At 43.0% G+C, this 26140-nt stretch overlaps 1 protein-coding gene across 30 annotated transcripts in view; it reads right to left on the reverse strand.

The window, feature by feature from the left end:
- Positions 1 to 26140, reverse strand: part of scrib (scribble planar cell polarity protein) — an 81462-nt gene that overhangs the window by 41732 nt on the left and 13590 nt on the right. For 27 of the 30 annotated variants that reach the window (XM_069512604.1, XM_069512600.1, XM_069512613.1 and 24 more), the window contains exons 2-24: positions 17706 to 17823; positions 16940 to 17018; positions 16092 to 16181; positions 15350 to 15406; positions 14946 to 15009; positions 14046 to 14120; positions 13727 to 13871; positions 13099 to 13217; positions 12763 to 12962; positions 10599 to 10765; positions 10373 to 10500; positions 10082 to 10207; positions 9715 to 9900; positions 9263 to 9622; positions 7170 to 7232; positions 5140 to 5229; positions 4974 to 5051; positions 4531 to 4848; positions 3195 to 3275; positions 1514 to 1762; positions 927 to 1037; positions 515 to 808; positions 121 to 309 (exon numbers count right to left, since the gene is read on the reverse strand). In XM_069512604.1, coding sequence (XP_069368705.1) covers positions 121 to 309; positions 515 to 808; positions 927 to 1037; positions 1514 to 1762; positions 3195 to 3275; positions 4531 to 4848; positions 4974 to 5051; positions 5140 to 5229; positions 7170 to 7232; positions 9263 to 9622; positions 9715 to 9900; positions 10082 to 10207; positions 10373 to 10500; positions 10599 to 10765; positions 12763 to 12962; positions 13099 to 13217; positions 13727 to 13871; positions 14046 to 14120; positions 14946 to 15009; positions 15350 to 15406; positions 16092 to 16181; positions 16940 to 17018; positions 17706 to 17823 — 3387 coding nt within the window. The remainder of the gene's footprint in view (positions 1 to 120; positions 310 to 514; positions 809 to 926; positions 1038 to 1513; positions 1763 to 3194; positions 3276 to 4530; positions 4849 to 4973; positions 5052 to 5139; positions 5230 to 7169; positions 7233 to 9262; positions 9623 to 9714; positions 9901 to 10081; positions 10208 to 10372; positions 10501 to 10598; positions 10766 to 12762; positions 12963 to 13098; positions 13218 to 13726; positions 13872 to 14045; positions 14121 to 14945; positions 15010 to 15349; positions 15407 to 16091; positions 16182 to 16939; positions 17019 to 17705; positions 17824 to 26140) is intronic. The other 3 variants (XM_069512614.1, XM_069512610.1, XM_069512589.1) reach the window with 1 other exon arrangement.

Raw genomic sequence — 26140 nt, forward strand, 5'->3', positions numbered from 1 at the left:
ATTTTAAAGAATTTGATGGTAAAACACAAAATATTTCCAAGTTCCAGCCCCTTAAATGTCATGCGTCATTGGATTTCAGAATCTGAAGACGTATTTCTTTAGACGTGTTAAATTTCTCACCTCCCCAGCTGCCACTTTGTTTGGGTCGAAACCGTCACACACCAGCATGACCAGAGAGTCTCCCACAGCACGAAGCACCCGCACTGCCTCCGTGTGCGTCATCCCCAGCAGGCTGTGGTTGTTCACCTCCAGGATCCGCATGCCAACCTGCAGTCGGGCGTCTCTTGCTGCTGCTCCGCTTGAGCTCACCTGTTTGACAACCAATGACAAGCGGTTTAACACAGGAAGAGCCAAGCCTCAAATGTACACATTTTTCAAATGAAATTGACAGTCACATATTAACTTCAACCAGCTCGGCTGAAGCAAAGAGAAGGAACTCTGGGCTCCAGCACCTTCAAATGTGGTCAAAAAGCTTCCAAATGTGTAACGATGAAGTGATAATTAAACCTTTTACCTTTGAGATGAAGATTCCTTCATCCGTGGGGTCAAAGGGGTTTCCAGCATGACCCTTGGCCCCTCCACGAATACTGATGCCGAGCTTCTCCCCCGGCTGCTTCTGGATAATAATTTCCTGCATCCCGGGCGGTGAAGGATCCCTCCGCACCAACATACGAATCTCTTGCTTGTTGGCCAGCAGGGCTCGCACAGCCTCCTGGTGAGTGGCATGACGCAGGTCGATGGCGTTCACCTCCAATATTCGGTCTCCAACGCGAAGTCCGCTTTGACATGCCAGGCCCTGAGGAATCACCTAATGTTGAGAGGGGGCATGGAAAGTGAGACACCATAGCAGTGGTAGTACTACAACAGATTTTAGGAGTAGGAACATTTAAAAAAAAAAAAAAAACAAGGAAATCTTAAAAAAATACCTTTGAGATGAACACCCCAGGCTCGTTGATGCCGAATGGATGACTGGCGTGATCACTACCTCCCACAATGCTCAAGCCAAGGGGGCCACCTGATTTCACCAGGATTACCTCCTGTTAGGATTAGAGGTAGAAAAAGAAAATAGATTATAATGGATGCAGACCGAGTGCAAGAAAAGTTATTTAACAAAACATGTCACAAGTAAAATCTACTAAAGACAAACAACAGAAATCCATCATTACCAACCCGTTTTGTTTCTAACAGACAGGTCTCTATTTCTAAAAACACAAACCAACCTGTTTTCACTGTGACATGTTTACAGCTATCAGTAGCTAACTTAGTAATATCTTTGCATTATTCCCTGTCTGGGAATGATACAGCTGCCATCTAAAGTACACCATTGTTTAAATGAGATCAAGTCCTCATACCATGCTCCATCTTCTCTGGAACTGGACGGCATTAAGGATAAGGCAGGAGCCACATGAACAAACATTAACGCTGAGTTCTTCAATGAGGCTTCTACAGCATGAGCCAAAGAACCCAAAAGTCTTGTCAGTAAAAGTGCTCAAGTCACTTCCATGCGCCTCACCTCGATTGGGTACTCGTCTTCCATCCGACCCAGGTGGTTCCCGTGAATCGAGAGGCCTTCTTCCTCCTGGTCCGGTGAATCGGAGGGTTCTGGCGGTGGAGGGGAGTGGGCACGTGCCCGGGATTGACCTGGAGAGCCCCCTGGTGAATTCGGGTCTCGCTCCACCAGGAGAGCGATTGTGGGGGAGGTGCCGGTAAGGAGCGCTACTGCCTGGTCATGCCTGGCCTCTGTCATGTCTACACCATTGATCTGAATTGACAGTAAAAGCAACCACGAAAGGTGTCAGCCCACCACAACGCCGTCAGTGACAACTGGCCCCACTTGCCGCTGGGAGGATAAACATTTATCTCTCATCAGATTCTACATCTTTGTAATCAAAACTGTTTTAGAAATCTGTTTAACATCTATCACATTGTGATTTGAATCCACTGGGATTGTGTGAGTGCTATTTAAAGAAGAGCCCAACACCTACAGAGCAAGAGGAACAGGCAGAGAAAAGAGGGAGCAGGAGTAACAGCAGGCTGCTGCAGGCGGATTAAGCTGGTAGAGCTTCCCTGAGGGAGAGAGGCTAAGAGCAAGCAAAGCTATTTCTTCCATGAAATTCCATAAAATCAGTTTATTAATGCTTGTGCTGCAATCTTTTAACAGACTTCCCCACCCTTTCTTGCCTTTGTTTACTTAAATCACAAGTGCAAGTGTCCAAAACGTTTGAGCTTAAGTCAACAAAGGCAAACAGGGAAGTTCTTTATCATCTGCAACTTTGCAGAGAAACTTTTTTTTTTTTTTTACGAAAATATCCATTCATTAGTTTTTTAAAACGTCCCTCTGTCGGATTAAAAGAAGAGCTGTCTCTCCGGCATGCACGATCTTAAAAACTGTACTGCGACAAGCAGAGGTCAGCACTGACCCGACAGCACCAGCTCTTACCATCGGCGGAAATGCTGCTGTGCCTGCTGCCATGGTAACACACGTCTACCATGTTAGCAGGCCTGCAGGCTTAGACCACCACCCCAACACCATCCCCACCACCACGCCGGCAGAGAGAGGCACTTAATGCATTAGTGAGCATGCAGAGGAAGAGGGAGAGAGGAAAGGAGGAAGGCTACGAGAGAAGAGAAAGAGAAACTGCCGCAGGAAAGAGGAGCAACTGTTACAATAAAAGAGGAGCACTTTTATATTCAGTGGACTTGAGGGACTTTTTAAAATCTGTCATCATTGGTGGATTTACAGAAACAGTGAGTGACACAATAATGAATAAAATCAAGCACTAACTATTGTGCTGACTAGATACAGGACAGAAAAGCAAAGATATGATTGATGAGCAGTTGTTCATTAGTGAACTTTGTCAGCTGCATTATTGTAAAATCTATCCATCTATATTTATATAACCCAAGTGTGATCTATTATTGTTGGGGCCAGATATAATGAAAGCAGTGTTGTTTTTTTTAATGAGGCATCCTCCATTGTTGTCTGTAGTCAGGCCCCAAACTGTTATACTGACATTAATGGTGAAATTCAGTGTCATCATCCATTCTTACATTAATACTGGAAGTAAAAGTGAGGGAGGAAAATGAGAAATTCTGCATCATTAAAACTAAAAATGCTCCCAAACATTTCACTTCTTTTCACATTTTGTACAGTCGTGCCCAGATGGAGAGGTGGGTGTGGGGGAAGTACTCACAGAGATCACCCTGTCGCCTACACGCAGCGTGCTGTCTCTGTGTGCCGCTCCACCCTCTGCAATGCGAGAGATGTAGATTCCCTAAAAAACAGACAAAAGAAACATGTTATTAACTATGATGCACTTTCTTTTCTGTTTTAAAACCATGACTATTGTTTTAAAAGGTGTTGGTAATAGACTGTAATTTAAAATCGATAAATAAGTCATTATTACATAAATATTTTGTTTTCCCATGTGACTACACAGCCTCATTATTCAGCGGTGGACCATCACTACAACAATCAAGTCCACGTCCACATTGTGATGCATCTAAATACTGGGAAATTTCCACTTTTCTTGCTAATTCTGTTATTAGTGAGTATGTGATGTCCCACATTGAGAACCACAGACAAAAAGACAAATGATAATTTCACTCATTACGAACAGAAGGTTTTATAAAAGGTAATAGTGAGACAGCCCACAATCCCACTAATTTGTACATAATGTAAAAACAAACAAATTCAGAACAACTGATTAACAGCAAAGTATTTTATCATTAAGAGCAGAACCCCTGAGGTATGTTACCCCCATGGTCCAAACAAATTACACACTTTGTTACACCAAATAAAATGCTGCTGAACTTCTAGTCGGTGACACCAAAACTAAATGTGTAAACACACGCAGGAGCTAAGTTTACAGCAACGTCTCCTCACATCAACAACTGCAATGCCACTGCATCTATTTCAAAAAGCTTCTGAAAGGGAGGCATGACTTACACTGAGATCAGCCTAAATCACACGTTTATGAGTCCTTTCCTCTTTGTGGGCTTCATGAGCTGCACAAGTTGCAATGTGGTATCGCCCTGGCCCAAATATACACCTCACCCTGTCCAGTTACAGCGAACCTATCAGGTGTCAGGGCTGGCTATTCATATCTCTGTCTCCCTGGTGATGGCTGTAAACGCAGATCCCAATGGCTGAGACAGTCACTGAAAACACTTTGTGACCCAACTCCCCAATTTCAAGATTATACGCACATGTTATAAATAGGTCATTTATTTAACGAACCATAGATTGTGTCTGCAGCCTTAAATATTTGTCTCAGCTTCATCTTTCCCCTTTAAATGAAACACGTGATCTGAATCTACAGACTTCATTAGTCTGATTTGCACTTGGACAATTTAAATATTGATGTGAAGAATGTCATAGGTCAGGGAAGTGACCTGAAACATGTTGATTTACACGTTCCACTGTGTGCTTTAAATATTAACCTATTGAAAACATAACAAGTTAAAATATGTATAATTTTTTGTCTACAGACAAACAGACTCGTGGTGATGAGTATGTTTGAGTCTCACCGTGTCTCCTGTGCGGTACGCCGTGGAGCCTTTCCCCCCTGCGATGCTGAATCCCAGCCCCTTGTCATTGCGGAACAGGGAGGTGGACAGCCGCTGCCTGGGCCCGCTGAGGCTCGGCTCCATGTTGAAGGCGATGCCGCTGCTGCGCCTCTCCCGTGGGAAGTAGTCGTCCTCCGGCCTCAGCGGCGTGGTGGTGATGGCGTTCTCTGGTTCCACCATGCGCTCCCGTAGCACTGACATGGAAACTGAAGCACCAGAGCTGCGGAGAGCTTCCACCGCTGTGTGATGTTCTGCCTCATTGAGGTCGACTCCATTCACCTGTGACAAGGAACAGAGAACATGAAATGCTTCCTAATGATAGATCTTCTTATCAAACAGAGGAGAGTTTCAAAAGATAAACAAACGTAAAGTGAAAATGTTGGTGTGTTTCCTCGGGTCTTTACCTCTAAGAGTTTGTCTCCCACTTTGATCCCTGCTCTGGCTGCAGGTCCCTCTTCAGATACTCTGGAGATAAAGATTCCCTGCAGACACAATGAAAACAGAAACATGAAGATATGTTGTCTATTACTGAATTACCAAACATATCCAGATTGCAGGTGGGGCTCTCACCTCGTCATCTCCTTTGTAAGGCGTGGATCCTTTCCCACCGGCAATGCTGATTCCCAGACCGCCTGTTTGTCGTTGGATGGTCAGGGTGTGCTGCAAGTTGAGGAGGGGGGAGTCAGCACAACTACAAGTGAAATCCTGTTTAACACCACTTCACTTGGGACAGATTGAGAGGGAGGTAAGCCCACAATTTTGTTGATAATTTTGCCAGTTATTTTCACAGTTACTTTTAAATTTAAGTTGTGGGTGATCTCCCTCTTCCTGCCAGAAGGTGGCGTCAATCCTTTAAGGGTCATCCTGTGATCATGCCATGTGGATGTACGAATGACAGAGAGACATTTTGACTTGTTAGAAGCCTAATGTCAATAAAAGTGGAAGGTGGAGTTTTTTTGTGCCTTAATTCGAGATCGTGTTTGTAGGTTTGTTCAAAACATGTCTTCTCACTTTACTGACGTTAGACTTCAGATATAAACTGTCAGAAGCACTTGGATTCAGAGTCTAGACCCTCACAGAAAATATACTGCAATGTATTGTATATATTTGGAATAGTGGTCAAAATGTGAGGTAGAACTAAATAAGTCTTAACAGACTGTGTATACATTCTGTGTAAATGCAAGCCATGCAAAAAGGAGGAGGAATAAAGACAGATGAGGTACAGGTGGAAGGGAAAAGGGAAAGAGGAGTGTGCCATGTCCTGGATGTGGAGACAGTTCTTTAGTGGTGTTCAAACCCCAGCAGATGTGATAATAAGATGATATCATCCAATAAAATGTTCAACAAAATGCAGTTTTCATACACAATCATATGCAATACTGCAAAAAAACATGCAAAAAAAAAAAAGGAAAACAAATCAACACGGGAAGTCATGATGGCAAATATATAGAGTACGCTATGTTTAGTATCTGATCTATGCATCGTGACGTTATAGAAAATAATATTATCTATCAGGAAGTCAGCTTCTTCTCTCATCTGGAGCTCTTCTTCTGGCAGCTGAGCTACAGGCTCTTTCTGTTTACCTGTGTATCTAAAACAGAAATAAAAACCTGGAGGAAACAGGTGATGCGGACTTGCCTCATCACAGTGTAATAACGTAAGCCCACTCACACCAGGGCAACACAGCGTGGACAGGAGGATGAAAAGGGGCGAAGCGGCAGAAGCAGAGGAAAGGCAGGAGAGGTGTAGTGTGGCAGAACCGGATACAGGACTGGGATTTGTATAATTATGCTGACAGGTTTAACTATATCAAGCTTTCTCAGCATTCATGGGTAAAAAGGTGACGGGATGGCAAGTTAATATAAGAAAATATATATCACCTAAATAAGGAACTTTGTAGATGTAGGGGACTAATGAAGTTTCCAAAAATGTAAATAAGGCACCAACAAGTTTCAGATGCTGTGCAAACAAACGTTTATTCGGGCCCTACTTCACCCAGCGTTACTGAGTTAGATGTTAGTCTGTTGCACTAACAACCTGCTCTCAATATTTACTTTGCACTGTTTATTCAGCGAATAGCCGAACAGGACTCGGTGGATTACACATAATTACTCTGTGCATCTAACCATGCAGGGCGTTGAACCTAACCTTTTCAAGTATCAACAGAAAAAGGGCAGTGGCCCACAAATGCTGCTCTCCTGACATGGATCTTCCACAGAGGAACAAAAGAAACAGCAGCATTTCGGAGGTTTCTGTGAAATATATGGAAATTTTGTCTAAAATCCCTGACGGACTCTGATTCTGACAAAAAAAAGTTTATAAAACCCTCATTGCATTTCAGTATCACAATTTAGGGCCCCTGAACTCCTGTTGTAGTGGAAAACAATATATTTAAATAAAATATGGTCATTGTGCTCTTGCATCCGGGCTCTGCCACACTGCCCATCTCACAAATGAGTTATGGTTAGGGGGTCCCTAGTGATTGGCTTGGAATAACAATGGATTTCTGTGGGTATTTTCTCCACCTCTGAGTACAGGTGGGTGAGAGAGTGGGTGAGTGAGGGACACAGAAAGACAGAGTGGAAAGAGTAGGTACAGACCTCTTCCTCCTCAATTCGAGCAGGTTCAATCAGCAGATTATTGACTTGATCAAATGACACCCCCTGTTAGGACAGGAACCAGCAAGAGGCATGCGGATTAGTCAGGCCAAAATAAAAATATGCTCACGCGCACACACAAGAAAAACACTTTCACACACTTTCCATAAACGTCACCAAACACACACACGCACACACACTCCGCTGTCTGTCCACTGTCTCCACCGGGAGAGGCCACCGCCAAGCAGAAGCGATATGTTTCATTTGCTCCCCAGCCACCAAAAGCAAATACAGGCAGAGATGGAAAGACAAGACCCAAGGAGCTGAGCTACAGTGCAAAACATACAGTGTAGAGAGAGCGGACAAAAGAAGGCAAAAGCTCCCAAACCAGAAGAAGCCCAGCCTCCACACCACAAATAGCAGTTTCCTCCAGTAGCAAGTCTTAATTTAGACATAAGGCCTCTTTAAACACTACGAGACATTACAGAAGATTCAGCCTAAAAAATATCATTAAAAAAGTTTAAGAAAATAGGTAAAATTCTAGAAAATATTAGAATCTTATTATCAATAGTAACTTAAACATCCCATGATAGATTATTACCATATGACACAAACAAGGCTCGTTAGATCTCACATTCCAGCTCTGCCGATACATGTTCTGGTTGGTCTGATGTCATCAACACAAAATACACCCACACACACAAAACAGATTTGGAGAGATGATGTTTGATCATAGTGTTAAAAAAAGTATTTCTACAATTGGCATGATAAATCAACAGAAGCCTCCTGCAAATACTAATGATCAATAAGATTTGTTTTCATAAGTAGCACCTCAGCACTTCACTCACTCCATTCACACCAGCAGACACACACAATGTTATAAAAAAAAAAAAAGCAGCGAAATGTGAAAATGTAAAAATTCTAATAAATCAGGAGATGGCTGATAATATGGTGAGAAGTTTAGTATTGAATCAGGCGAGTGTTGTGCAAGAAGGGCTGAACTCAGCCTGCAGCCGCTTGTGCTCATATCTCGTATCTCTACGTAAACAAAGATCTACGTTTACGGACACAGAAACATTTTAAGTGCTGTTTCTCTGATCTTTCACTGAAAATTAAGATAATAATTATGTTTACATGGACACCAATATTCCGATTATTGACCTTTTTCAGAAAAAGACATTTTGATTATGTTTACATGAGTTGCTAACAGAATATTCCATTTATATTCCAGTTTACGTTACAGAGTCTGATTATCATTACATCCAACCTCAGTTGGGTGTTTCAGTCTAATTTTGCATAAAGTACTTTTTATTTTTCCTTCTTGTTTACACCCAGGACGTGCATCATCAAGCAGTAAGTGACTGCTGTACATTGAAAATGCTGTGAAAAATCCAATGGAACATTATTATTTATGTCTTATGACCAAAGTCTGAGTACTTCACATGTCTGTCTCCACAATGCTTATTTCGTGTATGACCTTATTTGGGTTGAGGTAATGAGAAAGGGCTGTTTACATTGCAGTGTTTTATTGAGACTATTGTCTTAATCAGGTTAATATTAGAATACTGGTGTCCATGTAATCATAGTCCCTGTGGTGCTAATGACATGATATGTAAAGCTAAAGACATCTTGTTTTTGTGAGACATAGTAAATGAAAGTTCTGCAGGAGCTGATAATACTGAAGAGTTTGAGGTTTAAATAAAAAAAAATTCTGAGGTGGGAAAAAAATCCCCCTTGATTTACAGCACAGGTGTAGACGTCTTTATTTTCACAATGACCCTGCATGCCATGCCGCATACTTAAAAGATGCAAGCAGCCCACTCCAAACTTAATGCAACTTGCAAGGTGGTAAGGGCACTCTATGCATACAGTATTAATTGTTTGCATAGAGGCGATGAGCAAGTCAAAACAATATTCATTAAAATATATTCTTACAACATAAGAATATTTCGAAGCACAAAACAAGCGAATTTACTGATTTGATGTGTTATGTAGCTGTATTTTTCTCCAAGTGAAATTCCCTTTCTTATATGTTCTTATTTCTATCCAGCTACTCCTGGAGCTGCATCCTACCAGTGCTGGGATCTCTCCTTTACCTTTACTTGACTGGAGTTGACCTGTTGCCGGCTGTCCTCCAGCTCATCCATTCTGTGATGGTGCTGAGGGGTACCAATACTGTGCTCATCCTCCTCATCCTCAGCCGCCTGTATCGGAGAGTTGAGGCCGTCAGGGCCGTAGCCCTGCAGCAGTGCGGCGACAGCCTCGGGTTTGGGCAACTTGGTGATCTTGAAGTGCTTCTTGTAATGTGGCGTGTCCTTTCTGATCAGACGCTGCTTCTCTGCAGGAAAAGACGGTCTATCGTCTTCTTCATCACTCCTCTCACCATCTTCCCCATCCTCATCGTCGTCCTCATCCCCACCGCGGATGATAGGCTCTTCTGCAAAGTGCACAGTGGGCTGGAGAACAGGAGAGTTTAGAGTTTCAAAACAAATATACACTAATGAAAATACTCTCTGTCACCAAGTCTGAAGAAGTTTTGATTTTTCACCTCAATGTACTCCACCTCCATCTCATCAAGCTCTTCCTCCTCCTGAGGGGAATGGCCGTCCACAAGATCCTCCCTCTGCGAGACAGCAGTCGTGTTTTGTCTCTCGTCATGGGAGGTGGCCGATAGTGTGCTGTTGGATACCTGGGAATCATGACTTTGATTGGAGAGGTCGCTGAGCCGTTTCTCCTAAAACCAATAACACCAGTGTTAGTTAATTAGATAGTTAATTAGTTAATTCAAGTGTTCACAAGATTTTGGAAGTTTAATGATTAAGACAAAAAATGCTGCTTGTACTACTTCACCAGCCTGTTAGATTAAGTCAACCTGCAGACCTGACATAATCATCATGTTATAGTATGTGTTGCACCTGTGGGTCAGAGGACTCATCTTCTCCATCAAGTCTGGTTGTATAAGCCTCGTTCCTCCTTTCCTCAATCACCTTCTTCATCACCTTCAGCTCACTGGGGTGCGGTGTGGCTCTGCGCTGAAGACCCTGCAGAAAAGGCAACAGATTAAAAACCTCATTTTGACAACAAATGTGGATCATTGTGAAAATAAAAAACAATCCATAATCTTTAGGACTTGATTTATTCTTTACTTGAAGAGTTACAACTCAGTGATAATTAGCTCAATTAGCTCATTGATTAAGATTCCTCACTCTGCGCTCTGCAGCAGCCTCATCATCCTCCTCCTCAGCCTTGGTCTCTTCCTGGAACTGAATGACCGACACTCGGTTCAGGTTGCTGTCTGTCCAGCTGTCATCCACACTGTTCTGCAGCAAGTTTTCTGTGGGGGAAAAGAATGAAAAGTGCACACAGAGAAGGATGTCAAACTGACGTATAAGATACGCACACATCAAAATGTACGAGCAAAGTGCCACTCACCTAGGCTTGGGGAAGGTTGCTGGGGCAGTAAATAGCAGGTCAACACCTTCTCTCCTGTTCGCTCATCGTCCTCTGTCTGGAACTTGAGCATTGGCTGTGACTGGTTCTCTGCGAGCCACATGGCCTTCAGATTGAGGTTTGTCAGAGCAAAAGGCAAGTTTTGTAATCTGGTGAGAAGAGGAAATGAGGTGAGATGAGCTGCAACATCTTCTTTATCAGTGATTTAAGGTGAAATACGATCCACCTATGACCTGAACCACTTCTAATACACAACATGGGTCAAAAGTACGGATGTAGGCAATTTTGTTTTTGAATCAAATAAATAAATTAAACTTTATTTGAATTGAAACAAGAATTTATTTTATTGATATTTTATTATGAGAGTACCCTGCAGTTCAACGTGGAAATAAATAATTCTAATATTTGATTGATTGACAATATTTGATATTTGAAATTTGTGAAGGAAAATGTTAGTATGTTTCTTCGCTTTATTGGATGGCCTTAAGTTTTCTCCTCCAGAATAGTGAAGACAATTGATTGAGGCGCGTTACCATTAAGGAAGGAGTGGTTTTAATCAGCTCATGTAAACGATTTTGTCTCTCTGAGTTGTCAAAGTGAACCGTGTCGACAGCATTAAGACTCATTCATTTCCAAACTGATTCATGATCATATTGCGAGGGATGACAGCTCGGAGTTAGAGCACCGCCCTGGTAGGTGGGACTGGAGAGCTCCCCGCCTTTATGAACATTATTTACGTATTCACAAAGAGGTTTGCGGGTAAGGAGTGAAGGGGAGGAAGGAGAGGAGGGGAGTGGGTAGGTAAAGAAGAGAGGAAGTGTTTTAGTCTTGTAAGAACATCGTCCACCACTTGTCTCCTTGTCTTTCCTGCTCCTGAGGTTTAGTCTATTTCACCTCGTCGTCCTTCTTCACAGTTTCCACAGTGGCTCACTGTCTTTATGTTTGAGCTCAGGCTCTCTTCCACCTGAGTGAGGTCCAGGTGGTGACTTTCCTTCAGTGCATCACACTGGGCCTCACAGCTCTTCGGCTCCTTTTCCTTCACGGTGAGGGCGTCCGGGCAGTCAATGTAGGCATTGGTTTGCTTTTTCTCAATCTCCCTCTGAATGAGTTTGTCTCTCTCTCTACCCTCATCTTCAAGCTTGTTTTTTTCGCTGATCAGCCTTTTCACTGTCTCCTTCAGAGCAATTATTTTCATCTTCAGAACCCCCACCTTTTTTCCACAGGCCTCTTCCAAGTAAGTGAGGGCCAGGTGGTAACTTTTCTTCAGTACATCACACTGGGCCTTACAGCACTGAAGCTCACTCTCCTTCAGGGTGAGGGTGCCAAGGCAGTCAAGGTAATTGCTGGTTCGAGCTCGCATTTTCTCCCTTTCCTTCTGTATGAGTTTGTCCCTCTGTCTGACCTCATCTTCCAGATTGTTTTTTTCGCTGATCAGCCTGTTCACTGTCTGCTTCAGAGCAGTGTTTTCCTCCTGGAGAACCCCCACCTTCTTTCGGCAGGTCTCTTCCACCTGAGTGAGCTCCAGGTGGTGACTTGCCTTCAGTGCATCATACTGGGCCTTACAGCACTTCAGCTCATTCTCCTTCAACGTAAGGGGGCTCAGGTCGTCGATGTAAGCGTTGGTTCGAGCTTGACTTTTCTCCATCTCCCTCTGTATGATCTCGGCTTCAGCGCTCAGGAATTCATTCTCGAGGCTCTTGACAATGTTCTGGTTCATTCTCGGTTAGTAGAAGTACTTGTTGCTATTGAGGGAAATCGGTGTCTCAAATGGTGGTTCGGTCTCTTGTCAGAAAACGCTGTTGCTCTGTTCAATATCAAGGAAGCAACTGAAGAATCTCCTGCAGATTGCTATGATTTACCTAGATGGCAGGAGATCAAAGCCACAACTCCCTATAGCCTATAAAGTGTGACTCTGAGCTGCTGTATAATAGGTGAAAGGGAACGATTGGCAAAATAGTGCTATTGGTTGTTTGGTACTGTAAAAGGCAGATTAGCGGTTCAGACTGGGCTATTTTTTGTTGTGGAATAATGCCTTGCAGTGCATACTTTGTTTTTTGTCATATTTTTTTGTATTTAAGAGAAGATGATTGAATAATGTTGTGTATTAGAAGTTGTTTAGATAACTTAAAGTGTTCAGTGAAGTTACCTGTTTCCAGCCACATCCAGCACATGCAGCTCAGTAGCATCTGCAAGCTCAGCAGGCAGTTTGCCAAGGCGGTTGTCTCTCAATGAGAGAACGTTGAGGCTGGAACAACCGCCCAGCTCTTTGGGTACACTGCCCAAACGGTTGCGGTCTACATTCAGGTTGGTCAGCTTCTTTAGTTTGCCCAGAGAGCGAGGAAGTGACTTTAAGGGAGGGAGACAGAGGCCATCAATAATCAGTAAAATCAATATTGACAGGTAATAGCTGCTAATGGGACTCAGATAATAATGGACCTGCATTAAATCCTGCAAGGCAGTCGTTAGCAGTTTAAATCCTTACTTGTAAAAGGTTCTCCGTCAAGACCAGCTCTGTGAGGTTTTCACACTCTCCTATTGAATCGGTCAGGTGGGTCAGTCTGTTCTGGTCCACCTTCAGTATAGACAGCTGTTTCAAACAACCTAGGAGCAAAGCAGGAAGGTGTTGAACAAACTGCAGCAATAAGACACCAATATAATTACAACTTGAGGACCATACAAATCTTCACTGACAAACTCATTTATCATCAGTGTTTGTTAAAATCTTAACGAGCAATATTAAAGTCTTAACAGTTTTTTTTAAAACCCATGCTCTGGACTATTTTTTCCACTAGAGGGCAGTGCTGTTCTTACTTAGAGTAGCAAAGCCACCAACAGTGAGAATGTCCCTGGATTTACTTCAACAATTATATATATATAATATATAATAACATATTTGAAATACAATTATTACATTTTAACATCACAAGAAAGAACAAAAACCTTCAGCAAACAAAGTACCCTTGAGCAACTTGTTCTTCTTTGAGCTTTATCATTGGAGGAAAAATGAGTATGGTGGCAATGACAGTAACCGCTGCTATGGTGACACTAATTTCACAATTAGATCCATCAGTAGATCAATGTTTCCTTCTCTCCCTCTCTGTATTATTCACCTATGCTGTCTGGGACAACCTCCAGCAGGTTCTGTGTGAGCAGCAGATCAGTGAGAGCCAGGAGGCCGTTGATCTCAGAGGGAAGCTCCTCCAGACGATTCTCTGACACATCCAGACACACCAGTCTCCGGAGGTTCCCCAGCTCCTACGCACAATAAATACCACTTACAGTTAGAGACACAACACAACCAATACGTTCATAACAGAAACAAGGGGAGGAAGTCTGCTGGTGGGAGTTAATCCTGCACGTGTATCCTCTAGAAAAGTGTTTGCAACAGGGAAACAGTAAAAAAAAATTGTATTATGAAATGATACTCACTGGTGGTAATGAGGACAACTGGTTACGGTCCAGCCACAGCTCCCGCAGGTTGGGGAGGGCACCAAGGGTGTCGGGCTAAGAGATAAGAGAAGGTTGTTTATTTTTGGTAATATTTGTGGAGCAAAGTCAGGGGAGTGAACACACGTAACATTGAGTGGAAATCTGAACCATTTGAAAACTATTAAGTGAGGTTGTGGCCTTAGCAAACAGAAATCATGTGCCTCAAACACCCCCACACACAGAGACAAACTAGATTTCAATTAAATTGATTAATTTGATTTCAGATTATTTTATTTGCTATATAAGTTATTTATCATCTTTCAGAGCAGAATCATAAAATGTATGCTCCTCTTTGTGGGATCTTTTTTGCTTACAATTTTATCAAGGCTCAAAAATCAAGCATATTATTGTTTGCCGTCACAGTCGCACTGAGCTGAAGACTCCGAAAATTAGGTCAAACTAAAGTCTAAGTGATAAATGAAATTAAGGAGACTCTCGGAGAAGCAGTGGCTTATGTCAGACATGAAAGGCAGGCAAGGTTTCATCATGATGTCAACTGTTTGCTCAGTCTCGGCCCCTGTCAGGTCATTAGGCATTGTTTACCCTGTTCTATTGAGACAGGTGGGCGTTCCCAGGTTAAAAGTAGTGCTCACCCTGGGGTACAGTGCAGGCCTCAGGTCTGACAGACCGGCTCTGCTGTGTTATGTAAGGTAAACATAATTACTCTCGTGGGAAGGTGAGGAGGATATTTGTGACATGTGTCACTCACTGTAATAGTGCAAATACAGTATACCATTTATTATTTTAAGGCACAACTATGTTTGTTCTTGGATCGCTTGAGGACAGAATGAATCATCTACTGTTTATTTTGGGATTAAACAGGATGAGTTGTTCACTTACCAAAACTTCCAGTTCATTGCTGCCCAGGTCCAGTTGTTCCAGTTTCACCAAGAAAGAGAGCGACCTGAACAAACACACACATAAAAGTGGTAAGTCACACAAATATGGACCCTGTAACAACAAAGGGAAGAGCTTTGCATTTGACTTCAACATACTATCCACTCACACTCAGCTGCTGCATTTGCATTGAGAGATATTTTATCCAAAGAGTTTGTGTTCATGAGGAATATGATGCTCATGTGAACAGCAAAAGTAACAGTAGGAGAGACAGTGTTGACAGTTCGTGCATTATATAACCATTGTCATACCGTGCTGTCAACACAAGCTTATTTTGCTTGATGGAGATGATGAGGAATTAGATAGAACACTAAGCTCGGTAGATGTATACTTAAGATGACACTTACGAGGGCAGGGACTTCAGGAGGTTCTCCCTGAGCTCCAACGTCACCAGGTTGGCCAGGCTGCGAGAGGAGGCAAGAGGAATAAGAAAGAGGGGTAGAGGTTGGCAGGTGTTGGGAAGAGAGGTTGGGGGAGTCGTAGAGGGGAGAGGAGAGGCAGGTTGGTTAGTCAGATGGCAGCTCTGTTTGTCTGGGGTGCCTGGCATGGTGAGGGGCTCTTCCATCTGTCTGAACGCAACAGTGGCCCGGAGCCCAGAGTCCAGCTGCCTCAGAGCCCACTTGACAACAGAATTACACTCCGAGGGAAATCTGCTCAGTTTTCTGATGCAGCATGGCTCCATTTGTGTCCAGGATCTTTAGTCGGTAGAATTTACCTAAGTAATTTATTTAAGTAATATTCTCAAATTGTTTGTTTTACCCCAAAATCCCAGTTATTTAACACACAGCGACAGAAAACTCAAACAGTGTAGGTATTTTTCTTTGATAAGTTAGTGATTGTTACTAATTCATTTTGAATCAGCTCATTGAAAAAATTGAGAAATAACTTGTGCTCTCTTCCCAAGTATTTATAATCCAATATTCTAAACTATGCAGGAGTAGAGTTGGAAAATTGATGTGATAAAACATTTTAGGCCTAAAAGGTATAAAAAATGATAAATGCTGAAAGAGAAGAGCACATTTAATTTTTCTTCAATTATATTTTGTATCAAATTCTCTACTATGAGCTATTGTGCACATGTACACATACTTTCCAATGTCGTTGGGCAGCGTCTGCAATGACACATCGTTGAGTGCCAAGTGAGCCAGCGCTCGGAGTTGAGTGAAACCATCTGGCAATCTGAGGGAGAAAGACAGGAGGGGAAATTAGTGGAGAGTGACTCTTTGGTCTCTGTTGTACAATGCCTGGGAACACTTGACTCACACACACGGCAGGCCCTTTAGATAAACCCCTTTATCACAGTTTTCACAAACAAAGCTTTTGTCAGTGGTTCCATTGCTTTTCTATATGCCAACTTGGACATCACTTATCAGGGGTCTGACAAAAATTCAATGTTTTTACTACAGGATACTGGTTTCCTGACTCGTTTATAAAGACACTTTATTTAATTCACAGCCATGTTTGCAAAGATCATCTCACGAGGCATGATCTCCTTCAGGCTTTTGTTCTGTACGATGAATAAATCTCAGCCTGGAAACCAGACAAATCAATGAGCTCATATTTATTCCCTCTCACAGATGGTTCTGGCCCGACTCCTATTCAGACCGATTTCCATTCATCCCTCCAGAAACTGGTCGGGCAGTTATCTAAAATCGGGCAGATTTCATAGAACTGACTGACCGCATGAAGTCGCCAAATAATTTTTGTTTATAACCAAGATATCTGGCGCTGATAAGATCTGTGGACTCTGCTATGAGACAGTATTAAATGCATTGGACAATATAAGAACTGTAGTCTTTTTGCTTATTATTTTCTACTATAATTTATTTCATTTTTCAGGCCAGTGCTGCATCTCTTTTCCTTGTTCTATCCCAGCAAACACAACATTTTCTCACAGTGTTGATGAACGGAGCGATGGGCCGTTCCAATCCACTTACCTGGAGAGGGGATTTCCACTGAAGTCTGCGATCTCTAAGGCCCTGCAAAATTTTATGCTCTCGGGGATCTCAGGAATGTCTGCAGGAGAAAAGAGGAGGTAGGGGGGTGGGAGACTAGAGTCAGCACCATGAACACACGGATGGGGAAAGAAATGGGGTCAAATTCTATAGACCGATCATTTTAAGTTCTTGAAATCACAACCAGATGGCAAAAGTAGAGAAGTGAGAGAACGGAAAAGAAAAAGGAGAGAAACAGACGCACTGGACCCTGCAGGTGCATGTTAAAAAACCCTACTGAGCCAATGACACTCATCTGGTCCGGTGTAGTCCTGCAGCAGGAGCAGGAAAGCAGACAGGCAGACAGATGGGAAAGGCCCTTACAGGCCACTGCACAGTGCTCTCACAGCACCTGGTGCAGTGTGGAGCAGAGCAGATGTCTCATATCTACCACACAGGCCCTCCCTGCCTCAGTGTGTTTGTGTGCAGCATGCAAGGACAAAGAGAGGGCAACATATTTGTGTGTGTGTGTTTTAGACGCTGAGTAGCAGAATATAATATATGCAGGCATAACTGGAATGAGTTTTTTCTTACATCTCTGTGACATGTATAACTAAGGGCACAGTTGGCATTCAGTTGTAGGTGCTTCATGGAGATTAAGCACTGTTCTGATTATCTTATAGGTGTATATCCAGGGCATGGAGATTTATATGATAACCACTCGGTATCAGAATTCCCCACCCTGCTCTATATGCATGTATTTATGTACCGTTTCTGGAGATGTCCAGTTCCACCAGCTGCATAAAGTTGGCCACCTCGGGTGGTAGCCTCTGGATCTCATTGTCACTCAGGCCAAGCTTCCGTAGGTTCAGTAGTCTGAAGAAAGGCTGCAGACACAAATAATGAAAGTTAGTTGAAAGAGAAGATTTCTGTATGAAATTCCAATTGAAGCACCAGTACATTTCCCTTGTTGATATATCAAATCACAAGACAGTGGATAATGCACATCATAAATTCAAATAGTTGCTAATAAATTCGGAAAAATGGCCACTGCATTGTCTGACCAGTCGAAAACCCAAATACCTATAGTGATATAAGTTAAAAACCAAACTGACAGTTATCATTATTAATATAATTAAACTCCTTCTTGCTGTGGCAAAGCCAACCGAACAAAGCGTCTTTCGATAGGAGAGCTGAGGAGAGTGCTGCGGCTGTGGCCATGCCAAGTGCTTTCACAAGAGCCTGGTTGTTGAACAGGACAGCTTTCAGAAACATTCCTCTGCCAGCAGCGCTGCGTGCGTCTGTGTGTCATCTGTGGTTCAGATTGACAGACAAGACAGGCTAGCAGGGAACATCAAGAGCAACAGGCCAAAACTATGCAGTTATTACCCCCTCAACCAGTCCCTGGTTCTGCAGGCCACAGAGGACCCACTGTCCGTTCTGTGAAACACCAATCGACTTCTCAGACGGTGGGACGGAAGACATGCTTTTTGGGTAGGAATTTGTTTAAACTCATTACTCGTCAGCGAGCTTGGGGCCTAAACTTTAATTCAAATTAAACCTCATGCTGTCAGCAAAGTCCTGCACTGAAAACATCCCTTGTGTTCAAGTTTTATTTGTCCTATGCAAGTTAACACAGGGTCAACAGTACAATGAAAGGTGTTGGACAAGAAGAAACCGGTCTGCTCAGCAGTGCAAAAATTACATTTAAATAAAAGCAAGGTAGAAAGAGCTGACTATAAAAAGGTCAAATACAATGTGTGTCAATAACAGTGATCAATATGCTTAATTGGAAAATCCAGACAATTTCCAAGCTCCTCCTCCTTCATTGGGATTTATGTTTAAAAATGTGGCACTGTTAAGGCTCATTTATGCTCAATGTTAAGATACAGAAACAGGCCAAGCGTTTTGTTTGTACTCTGCGTTCATTTCATTCATATTTATGCATGTCTTCTGAAATCATATAGATGCAGAACAAATAGACAAAACAAACCAGTACCACAAAAAAGCATGGGGGGGCAGCATAGCCAATGGTTCAAGCGAGATTGGCCATAGGACACGAGGACAAAAATGTCATCAATGATATTGATGCAAAACTTTTGGGGGAGAGACTCTGCATCTTGGTAAGAAACTACAGGACACAGGGACAAATGTACTGTTTTACCTCTTCATTACATCCTCCTCCACCGCCCTGTCGCCATGTTTGTTGTCAGAAACTCTAAACTCTGTGCTGCTCTCTAGTGGATGTATTGCTTATCAACCATGCCAACATTAAGGACACACAGGAGTATGAGCAGTAATGGTTACGTTTTTTGAAACTGAAATTTTTGTTGTCGTACGTTAAGGAAGCATAAATGAGCCTTTACACCTCTGTCTACTGACTGTTGCACAAAAATGTAGTAAATCAGATAACACAAACCCTTCTTTGGTGTTTACTGTCAGGTTTATGGTTGACAGACGTGCAACACACACACACACTCCAGCATTTCTGGGAGACAGCTCTACAATTACGCTGCCAAAAGAACTGCGGCACTTGAGCGCCACTCTGTTCCTCGCTGACAGACACTTCCTGCTCTTAACTAGTTTTGTGTATGTGGCTACAAACAAGACTGTTTTCCCCCCAGAAGGTTTTGCTGGCAGTGAAAACAGCTTGCCAGTATTTTTGCAGTTTAAAACATTTCCCAGAGTGAGTTTAGTACTTTACACTGCAGCCCCACCTGATGGAGGGAGAAGTGGGAGGTGGAAAGAGATGATAAACACAGGAAAGGACACAGCCAGGGAGAGACAAAGAGGGTGTTGGCCAACTGAGGAGCAGGTGACAGGTATCATGTGGCAGGAATAGGAAACAGGAGCGGAGGGCAAACCATGTGATCAGGCCAAGCCCAGATGGGAGCCAGCTCCCAGAGTAGGAGAACAGGTGACATTCAGAAAGAGAGCTACTCAGGCAGGGGCTGCTGGGATACGCTCTCAGAATGAGCAGCGTTGACAATTGTACAATACAATTATAACTCTGTAAAAAGTCTGCCTGAGCTGAGAAAGAACTCTTATACCGAAGCATGAGAGGCCATTTTACTGCAGACACACAATAGGCAATTCTTCCGTTCAAACTAAAGCAATACCCCAATAAATGCGTCTGCATTGGTGCATTCCTCTCCACTTTTGATATCGTCCAGAGCTCCACTGGCGATGAGGGAGAGCTTCACAGTAATGCAATCAGGCCTGTGAACAAGTAATTAGGAACACTCACAAAGATGGCCATTCACTCCTGAGTGGCCACTCGTTAAAGCTCGCCAGTGTTTTTCTGGGAAACAACTATGCCAAATAACGTGCTGACATTCTTCATGTGTAACATGTAATAAATCTGTTCTTTGTTTTCGACAGTCAATAACTGCTATTTATATCAATGAAACTGGATCTGATGTCCCTGCTGTTTCCTACTGACTAATGCGCTTTCAAATTAAACAGGAGTCAAAAGTGTTATAGAAATCAATAGGTCAATTGGAAAAACAAGTGGGATATTGTGTGTCTTCGTTGTGACCCAGTCTTTACAGAAAGAGCGAGAGGGCAAGTTGATGAAAACCAACAAAGGTGATCGACTCCTTTCTCACTGACAGTACAGGAGTTTGCACTTCTATTTTCTTCTAGATTGACAAAATAAAAAAGAAATTGGTGCGGTCACCAGGGGGCCATGTTGTGATCACCGTCAAACGAAGCAAATAAAAACCTGTCTCTAGACCCAGGGGTAACTGCTGATTGTGTCCATGCCTGCAGACAAAAGCCAGCAAAAGTTAGTGGGTTATTTGACATGTGGAAAATTGAGCTGTTTCCTATACAACTTTGCAAGTGGGATGTTTTTATGAGGGACATGCAAGAGTTGTTTGGTTAAGGAGGGAGTGAAGCTGTGAACAGGAGGATTCGGTGCAGCGGAGTGGGAAGGGAGAGGGTAAATGAAAGCCATGTCAGCAGAGGGCAGCGTGGGGTCTCACAGCACTTACTGTAAATATAAACCATACAATTCACTTCACCATTCACCACAAACAGCCATAAGAATACTATACACAAATATTCTTGGGCATTTTAAGCAAAGTCCTTTTGCACATCAATACTACTTTAAAAGCATTGACTGTGAAATTTCAACAAAATAAGGAGAACGAGGCAATCGTCAAGACTGGAATTCAACACTAGCCACATGCTAAATGTTGATAAATCTGTTCAGCAGACTTTGTTTGACGAGTTTGTACATTTCTAAGAGACGCTTGGGAAGTTAAAACATCTTCATGCCATGTTTCCTCTTGCACAGCTTTGAATTCCAGGGTAAAATGTAGACGACAAATCACATTAATGGTGATAAGGGCGGCGATGAGAGCTGTCACAGCCACACTGATTCAGTTATGAATATGATAAGAGCTTCACACGGGGGGAGGATCGGGTCTGTGCAGCACCCAGTGTGGCCAACTCGTGCGAGTGTGAAAAGGATTCTGTGCTGTGGGTTTTTATTCAAAATATTCCCCATTTTTATACAGTGAATGAATCCCGGTCATTATTGCAAATGTGTCGAATCACTGGAGAGAAGACCCGGTGCTTACATTAAAAGTCAGCACACAGTCTTACTTGCCAATAACTCTGGCTACAGTCGTAGGACTCAGCATGTGCGCGCCTGGGGGATACAGCAGTAAGTAAACATGCATATTTGTGTGTTCATGTGTTTCAGTCGAACTAGGTGTTAATGGGAGTGTTTATGTGCACTGGAAGAGACCGTAAATTCACAAGAAGGAGCGCAAATAACTAAATTAACTTAAATGTGACTACAACAGATATAAAAAACGTTTGGGAAACGCGTGAGTATATGAGTAGCATTCCACTGTAGGTGCAGTGAGCTGAAGCCAGATCACAGAGGCTGCAGTGTTCCAGTCAAGTGACTCCATTTAGCTTACGGTTTCCCTCCAATCATACCATCAGACTACAGACCAAGCAGGCTCTTCCTGGTTTGCACACACACACACACACACACACACACACGCCTGCCTGTCCACACACAAATAATTACTTTCTAAAGTTTCTATACAAAACAATACAGTGACAAGTGTATATTATGCACATACTCTTTTATTTTTTTTATTCTATTGCCTTTTTTATATTTTTATTCCCGTGTCTACCTCATTCTGACTTGCCTGCTGCTGTAACAACTGAATTTCCTCGTTGTGTGGATCAATAAAGTTTTATCTTATCTTATCTAATTCCAACCTTCCACTTGCAGGGAGTATTTAGTGTGCAGGAGACCGTAGAGAAACTCCAGACAACTAACTCCATGTTCGTCCTAAATCATAAACCTGAGACCAAATTCATTGTTTAAAAACAACAGTGTAAATATCCATAAAAAGACTTATTTCTGACAGCAGAAGGGGAGTTTCTATAACTTCTGCAAAGACTTGGCATTAAAGTTAAAAAAAAATGGAGCTGAACCAACTCGATCAGGTCTCAGCTCGCCTAGGCATTTAATCCATGGACCCACTCTTCTCACTTTCATCATCTGAGCTGGCAACATTTACAGCAACATACCATCAATGAACCTCTCTTATATTCTTTCTTCATTTTTTTTGTATTACTCTTGCACACTTCCTTTCCTCTGTAAGTACCCTGGAATTCCTATTCACACATTCCGCAGCCTCTTAATCTTTTGCCAAATCTGCCCCGTCTCCAGCCTAGTCCTCATGTCCCCACTCTTCCCAGTGTCCATTCCCCCCACAATGCCCACACAAACTACACACACTACTGGGGGTGAGGGGCTCAAAGAGCGGGGAGGGGAGGGCACATGCTTTTGTGCTGGCCTGGACTCTTTCAGTGTCCGGGCAAATAAAAAGCAGAGAGGATTTGGTTGACTGAGTAACTTGGTCGGTCACTCGAGTGGTGAGTCTCATTACAGCCCACTCGTTTCTATAGATAGCAGCAGATATTGTTATGGTATAAACTCAGTACATGAATGTCCACGGAGCCAAGACAGCTCCAGCGTTAGGTAGTTGTGCATTCAAGAATCAGTCCTCCTCATCTTTCTAAATCCAATATCTGCTGTGCAGAGTTATTTGAAACTAAAAGCACATGCACCAGCATGACTACTAGTGCAGTCATTTCAAGGCCAATGCTAATGGAGCAACGTGAGTTGCTCGGCTGCTTGGCCGAAGCCTCCCCCCTCCCCCTACAGTGCACTTTTTGAAACCCAGAGTTCCCAAAAACTCTACACATGAATGACACCCTAACTGGTCCTCTCCCCCTCCTCTTTCCCACTGCTCCACCTCCTCCCTGGGTTCTCTCAATTTTCCTTGGCAGAAGGACAAAGGCCAAGCAGCAGCGCCACACAGGACTGTCAGTCACAGACTAGCCCCCGCTGCCCCCGGCCCTGCAGCCAGGCCAGGGGATTCCTCCATTGTCCAAAAGGGTACCGCGGAGAAGAAGCAGAGAGGGAGAGGGCTGGAAATGAACGGATGAAGACTTGAGAGAGGAAAGTGGCAAAGGATAACAAAAAGGCAGGGATGGCTTAGAAAGGACAGAGCAGGGGAGTGAACAGTGCTGGGAAGAAAAGGAAGCCCATGTGCAAAGGGAGCTGGGAGAAAGGGAGTGACAGTAAACCGGTAATGAAGAATGGAGGGTAAACAATGGACTCCCACAGTGCTCTGGACACACCGCTCCACTAATGGGGACAGAGACTTAAACCACTAACCAACAAATTATCTCAACTCACTGCCTCATTCCCTGATAGATGAATAATGTAATTTATGAACCAAAACATCCAACAACTCAACAGACTGTCATTAATGTGGTTTTGTCTTGTGCACTGGGCCTCATAGTGTTAAATACAATGCAGCTGTTGGATCATTAAAAAAAAACACTCACTAGTGATGCACAGATCAAGGTTAATTTATTACCCACAGACACCCGATAAATTATAAGAGAGAATCCGGTGCCAACAAACACTTTCACCACATCACCTACTCACAGCCACATACCTAAATTCTTCTCCCTCCACCCACAATCTCCCACACAATCTCCTTCTTCTGCTTGTATATCAGGTGCTTGCATCTGAGAGATAAAGACTAAAAGGAAACAAACACTGCAGCAGTACACAGTGCAGAGGGTCATGTGTGTTTCATTTAAAACAGCACAGCTAATTCTATTTACTTAATCAAATATCCACTAAATCTATAAGTGAAGTGTGTACATGTCTTTGCACGCCCATTTATTTGTGTTATGTTATAAAAAAGCAGGCATTAAGTTTTTGTGTTTAACTTAAGTGGCAGTCTCGACTACCTTATTCGGCTCCAGTCCCCCAGGCTGAGCAGGCCACACAGAGAGATGGGCGTGGGATAGCCAGCGTGACTGACAGCCTCACAAGCTTCCATCTACTTACACCTGTCCTGGTGACTTTGATCAGAAATCTAACACAGCCCAAAGTCAGGCCCAGTGAGCCTCCCGCACCACACCAGCTATGTTTTGAACTTTAGTAGCCAAGATATGCTTAGTTAATTTTTCTTTATTGCTAGCTACAGTTTTTAATCAGTTTTATTGTCTATTTCAGTAACACATACAAATGGATGATACAAACCAATTTTTGAGGATGTGTCAGGACAGGTTCTAAGGAATGGGTAGATTGGCCAAGGCTGAAGGGGTTTGGCCCCAGGCTGTGCACACGTACAGTCAATGTGTGTTTACATGATTGTGTGTCTATGTGAGTGAACTTGTGTATTTATGCTTGCTGCCTCACAGCACCATTGCCTGTATAAACAGGGGGACATGGGGAAGGATGTCACTGAAGAAAACAAGAACAACTCAGGGAATCTTCTATAGAGAGTAAACACTGACACGATGACGATGTAGCACACAACACGTCAAACCATGAGAACTAGAGCACAGCCTGATGGTGTTTCTCCTGAGCTACTGTTAGGCAAAATGCAGTTCCAAAATCAACATGGTTAATAAACAACCACCATGACCCTTCCCCTTTGCCTTCTGGGAATTCTGTTGAGTTTTTGTTGAGTTAACAAAACACTGTTAAGTTTCAGCAAATCCTGCCTGAATTCAGCCAAATGTGGTGATGTAGAGACTCCAGAGAGCTGAAGGAGGATGATTGAGAGCGAACAGTTGGACAGGACATTGTGCGGCTAAGAGGATCCTCTACTCATAAATACACATGGCTACAAGAAAACCTCTGTGACACATGAACATGAACTTCATTCCTCCTATATGTCCCCATTTTATCCATGGGAAAAACATAATTAAAGGTTGAGGCAGTTTTCTATAAGAATAAATGTTTAAGTGCAATGAATTATATTTAACCCCTAAATGTATAATAAAGGTAAAGAATGTGGCATATGGCACTTATCCACAACCAAGAATGGTGATTGCTTGGTGCAGTAAAGAGATTTCCAGTCAGCATTTTAAGAATAGACGGGTAATCCCTCTGCCGTTGCCATATTGGTGGGCTAATCACTGCTTTGGTTTCTAAAACTGTCACAGTGATAGAAAAGCCTGCACCACCAGCTCTGGGACACTGCGACTACAACTTGATTAACACAAACTCACAGTGAGAGAGAGAGAGAGGAAGAGAGTTAGCACAGACTCCCGGTGCAGATTTGCAATCCAAATCAAATTCAAAGCAGCAGCTGAGCTGGAAGCCTTGAACTTGATCTTTTCAAACACTCACACCTGCCCACAGTTTGCATGTTTCAGATTTCACACAGCCTCTCATCCCCTTACAATCAGAACACTAATGTATAATCAATACATTGTTATTGACAGCATTCGGCATAAGAGAAAAAAAAAGGAAACAATTAAACAAATTAAAACTACAAACTGAGCTACAAGCTCAGGAAATCTGCAAGAGGGAATGAGCAAACAGCCGAGCGCTGGGAGGTTTCTGTGGAGATGAACTAAATCTTAATGCCTCTGTCCAAAGAGGGTGCAGCATAATCAACACCAGCGCTGCCTGGAAATGTAAATGATGACTGGTCCTGCAGGTGGCTGCTAAGTCCCCGAGCAAAACACGACCACAAAGTGAACACAAAGACATCAGCCAAAGTTTTGTGAGCACCAATTATTCATCAATGTAATAATGACCAATGAAGTGCACACTGCTCCCATTCAGACTTTGCTGTTTAGTTAAGCTAATGGCCTGAGATTCTTCAGCTATGTGCTCATCCAGCACGAATGAAG

The sequence above is a fragment of the Paralichthys olivaceus genome, chromosome 17 (genome assembly GCF_024713975.1).
Source record: "Paralichthys olivaceus isolate ysfri-2021 chromosome 17, ASM2471397v2, whole genome shotgun sequence".
NCBI classification, from domain to species: Eukaryota; Metazoa; Chordata; class Actinopteri; order Pleuronectiformes; family Paralichthyidae; genus Paralichthys; species Paralichthys olivaceus.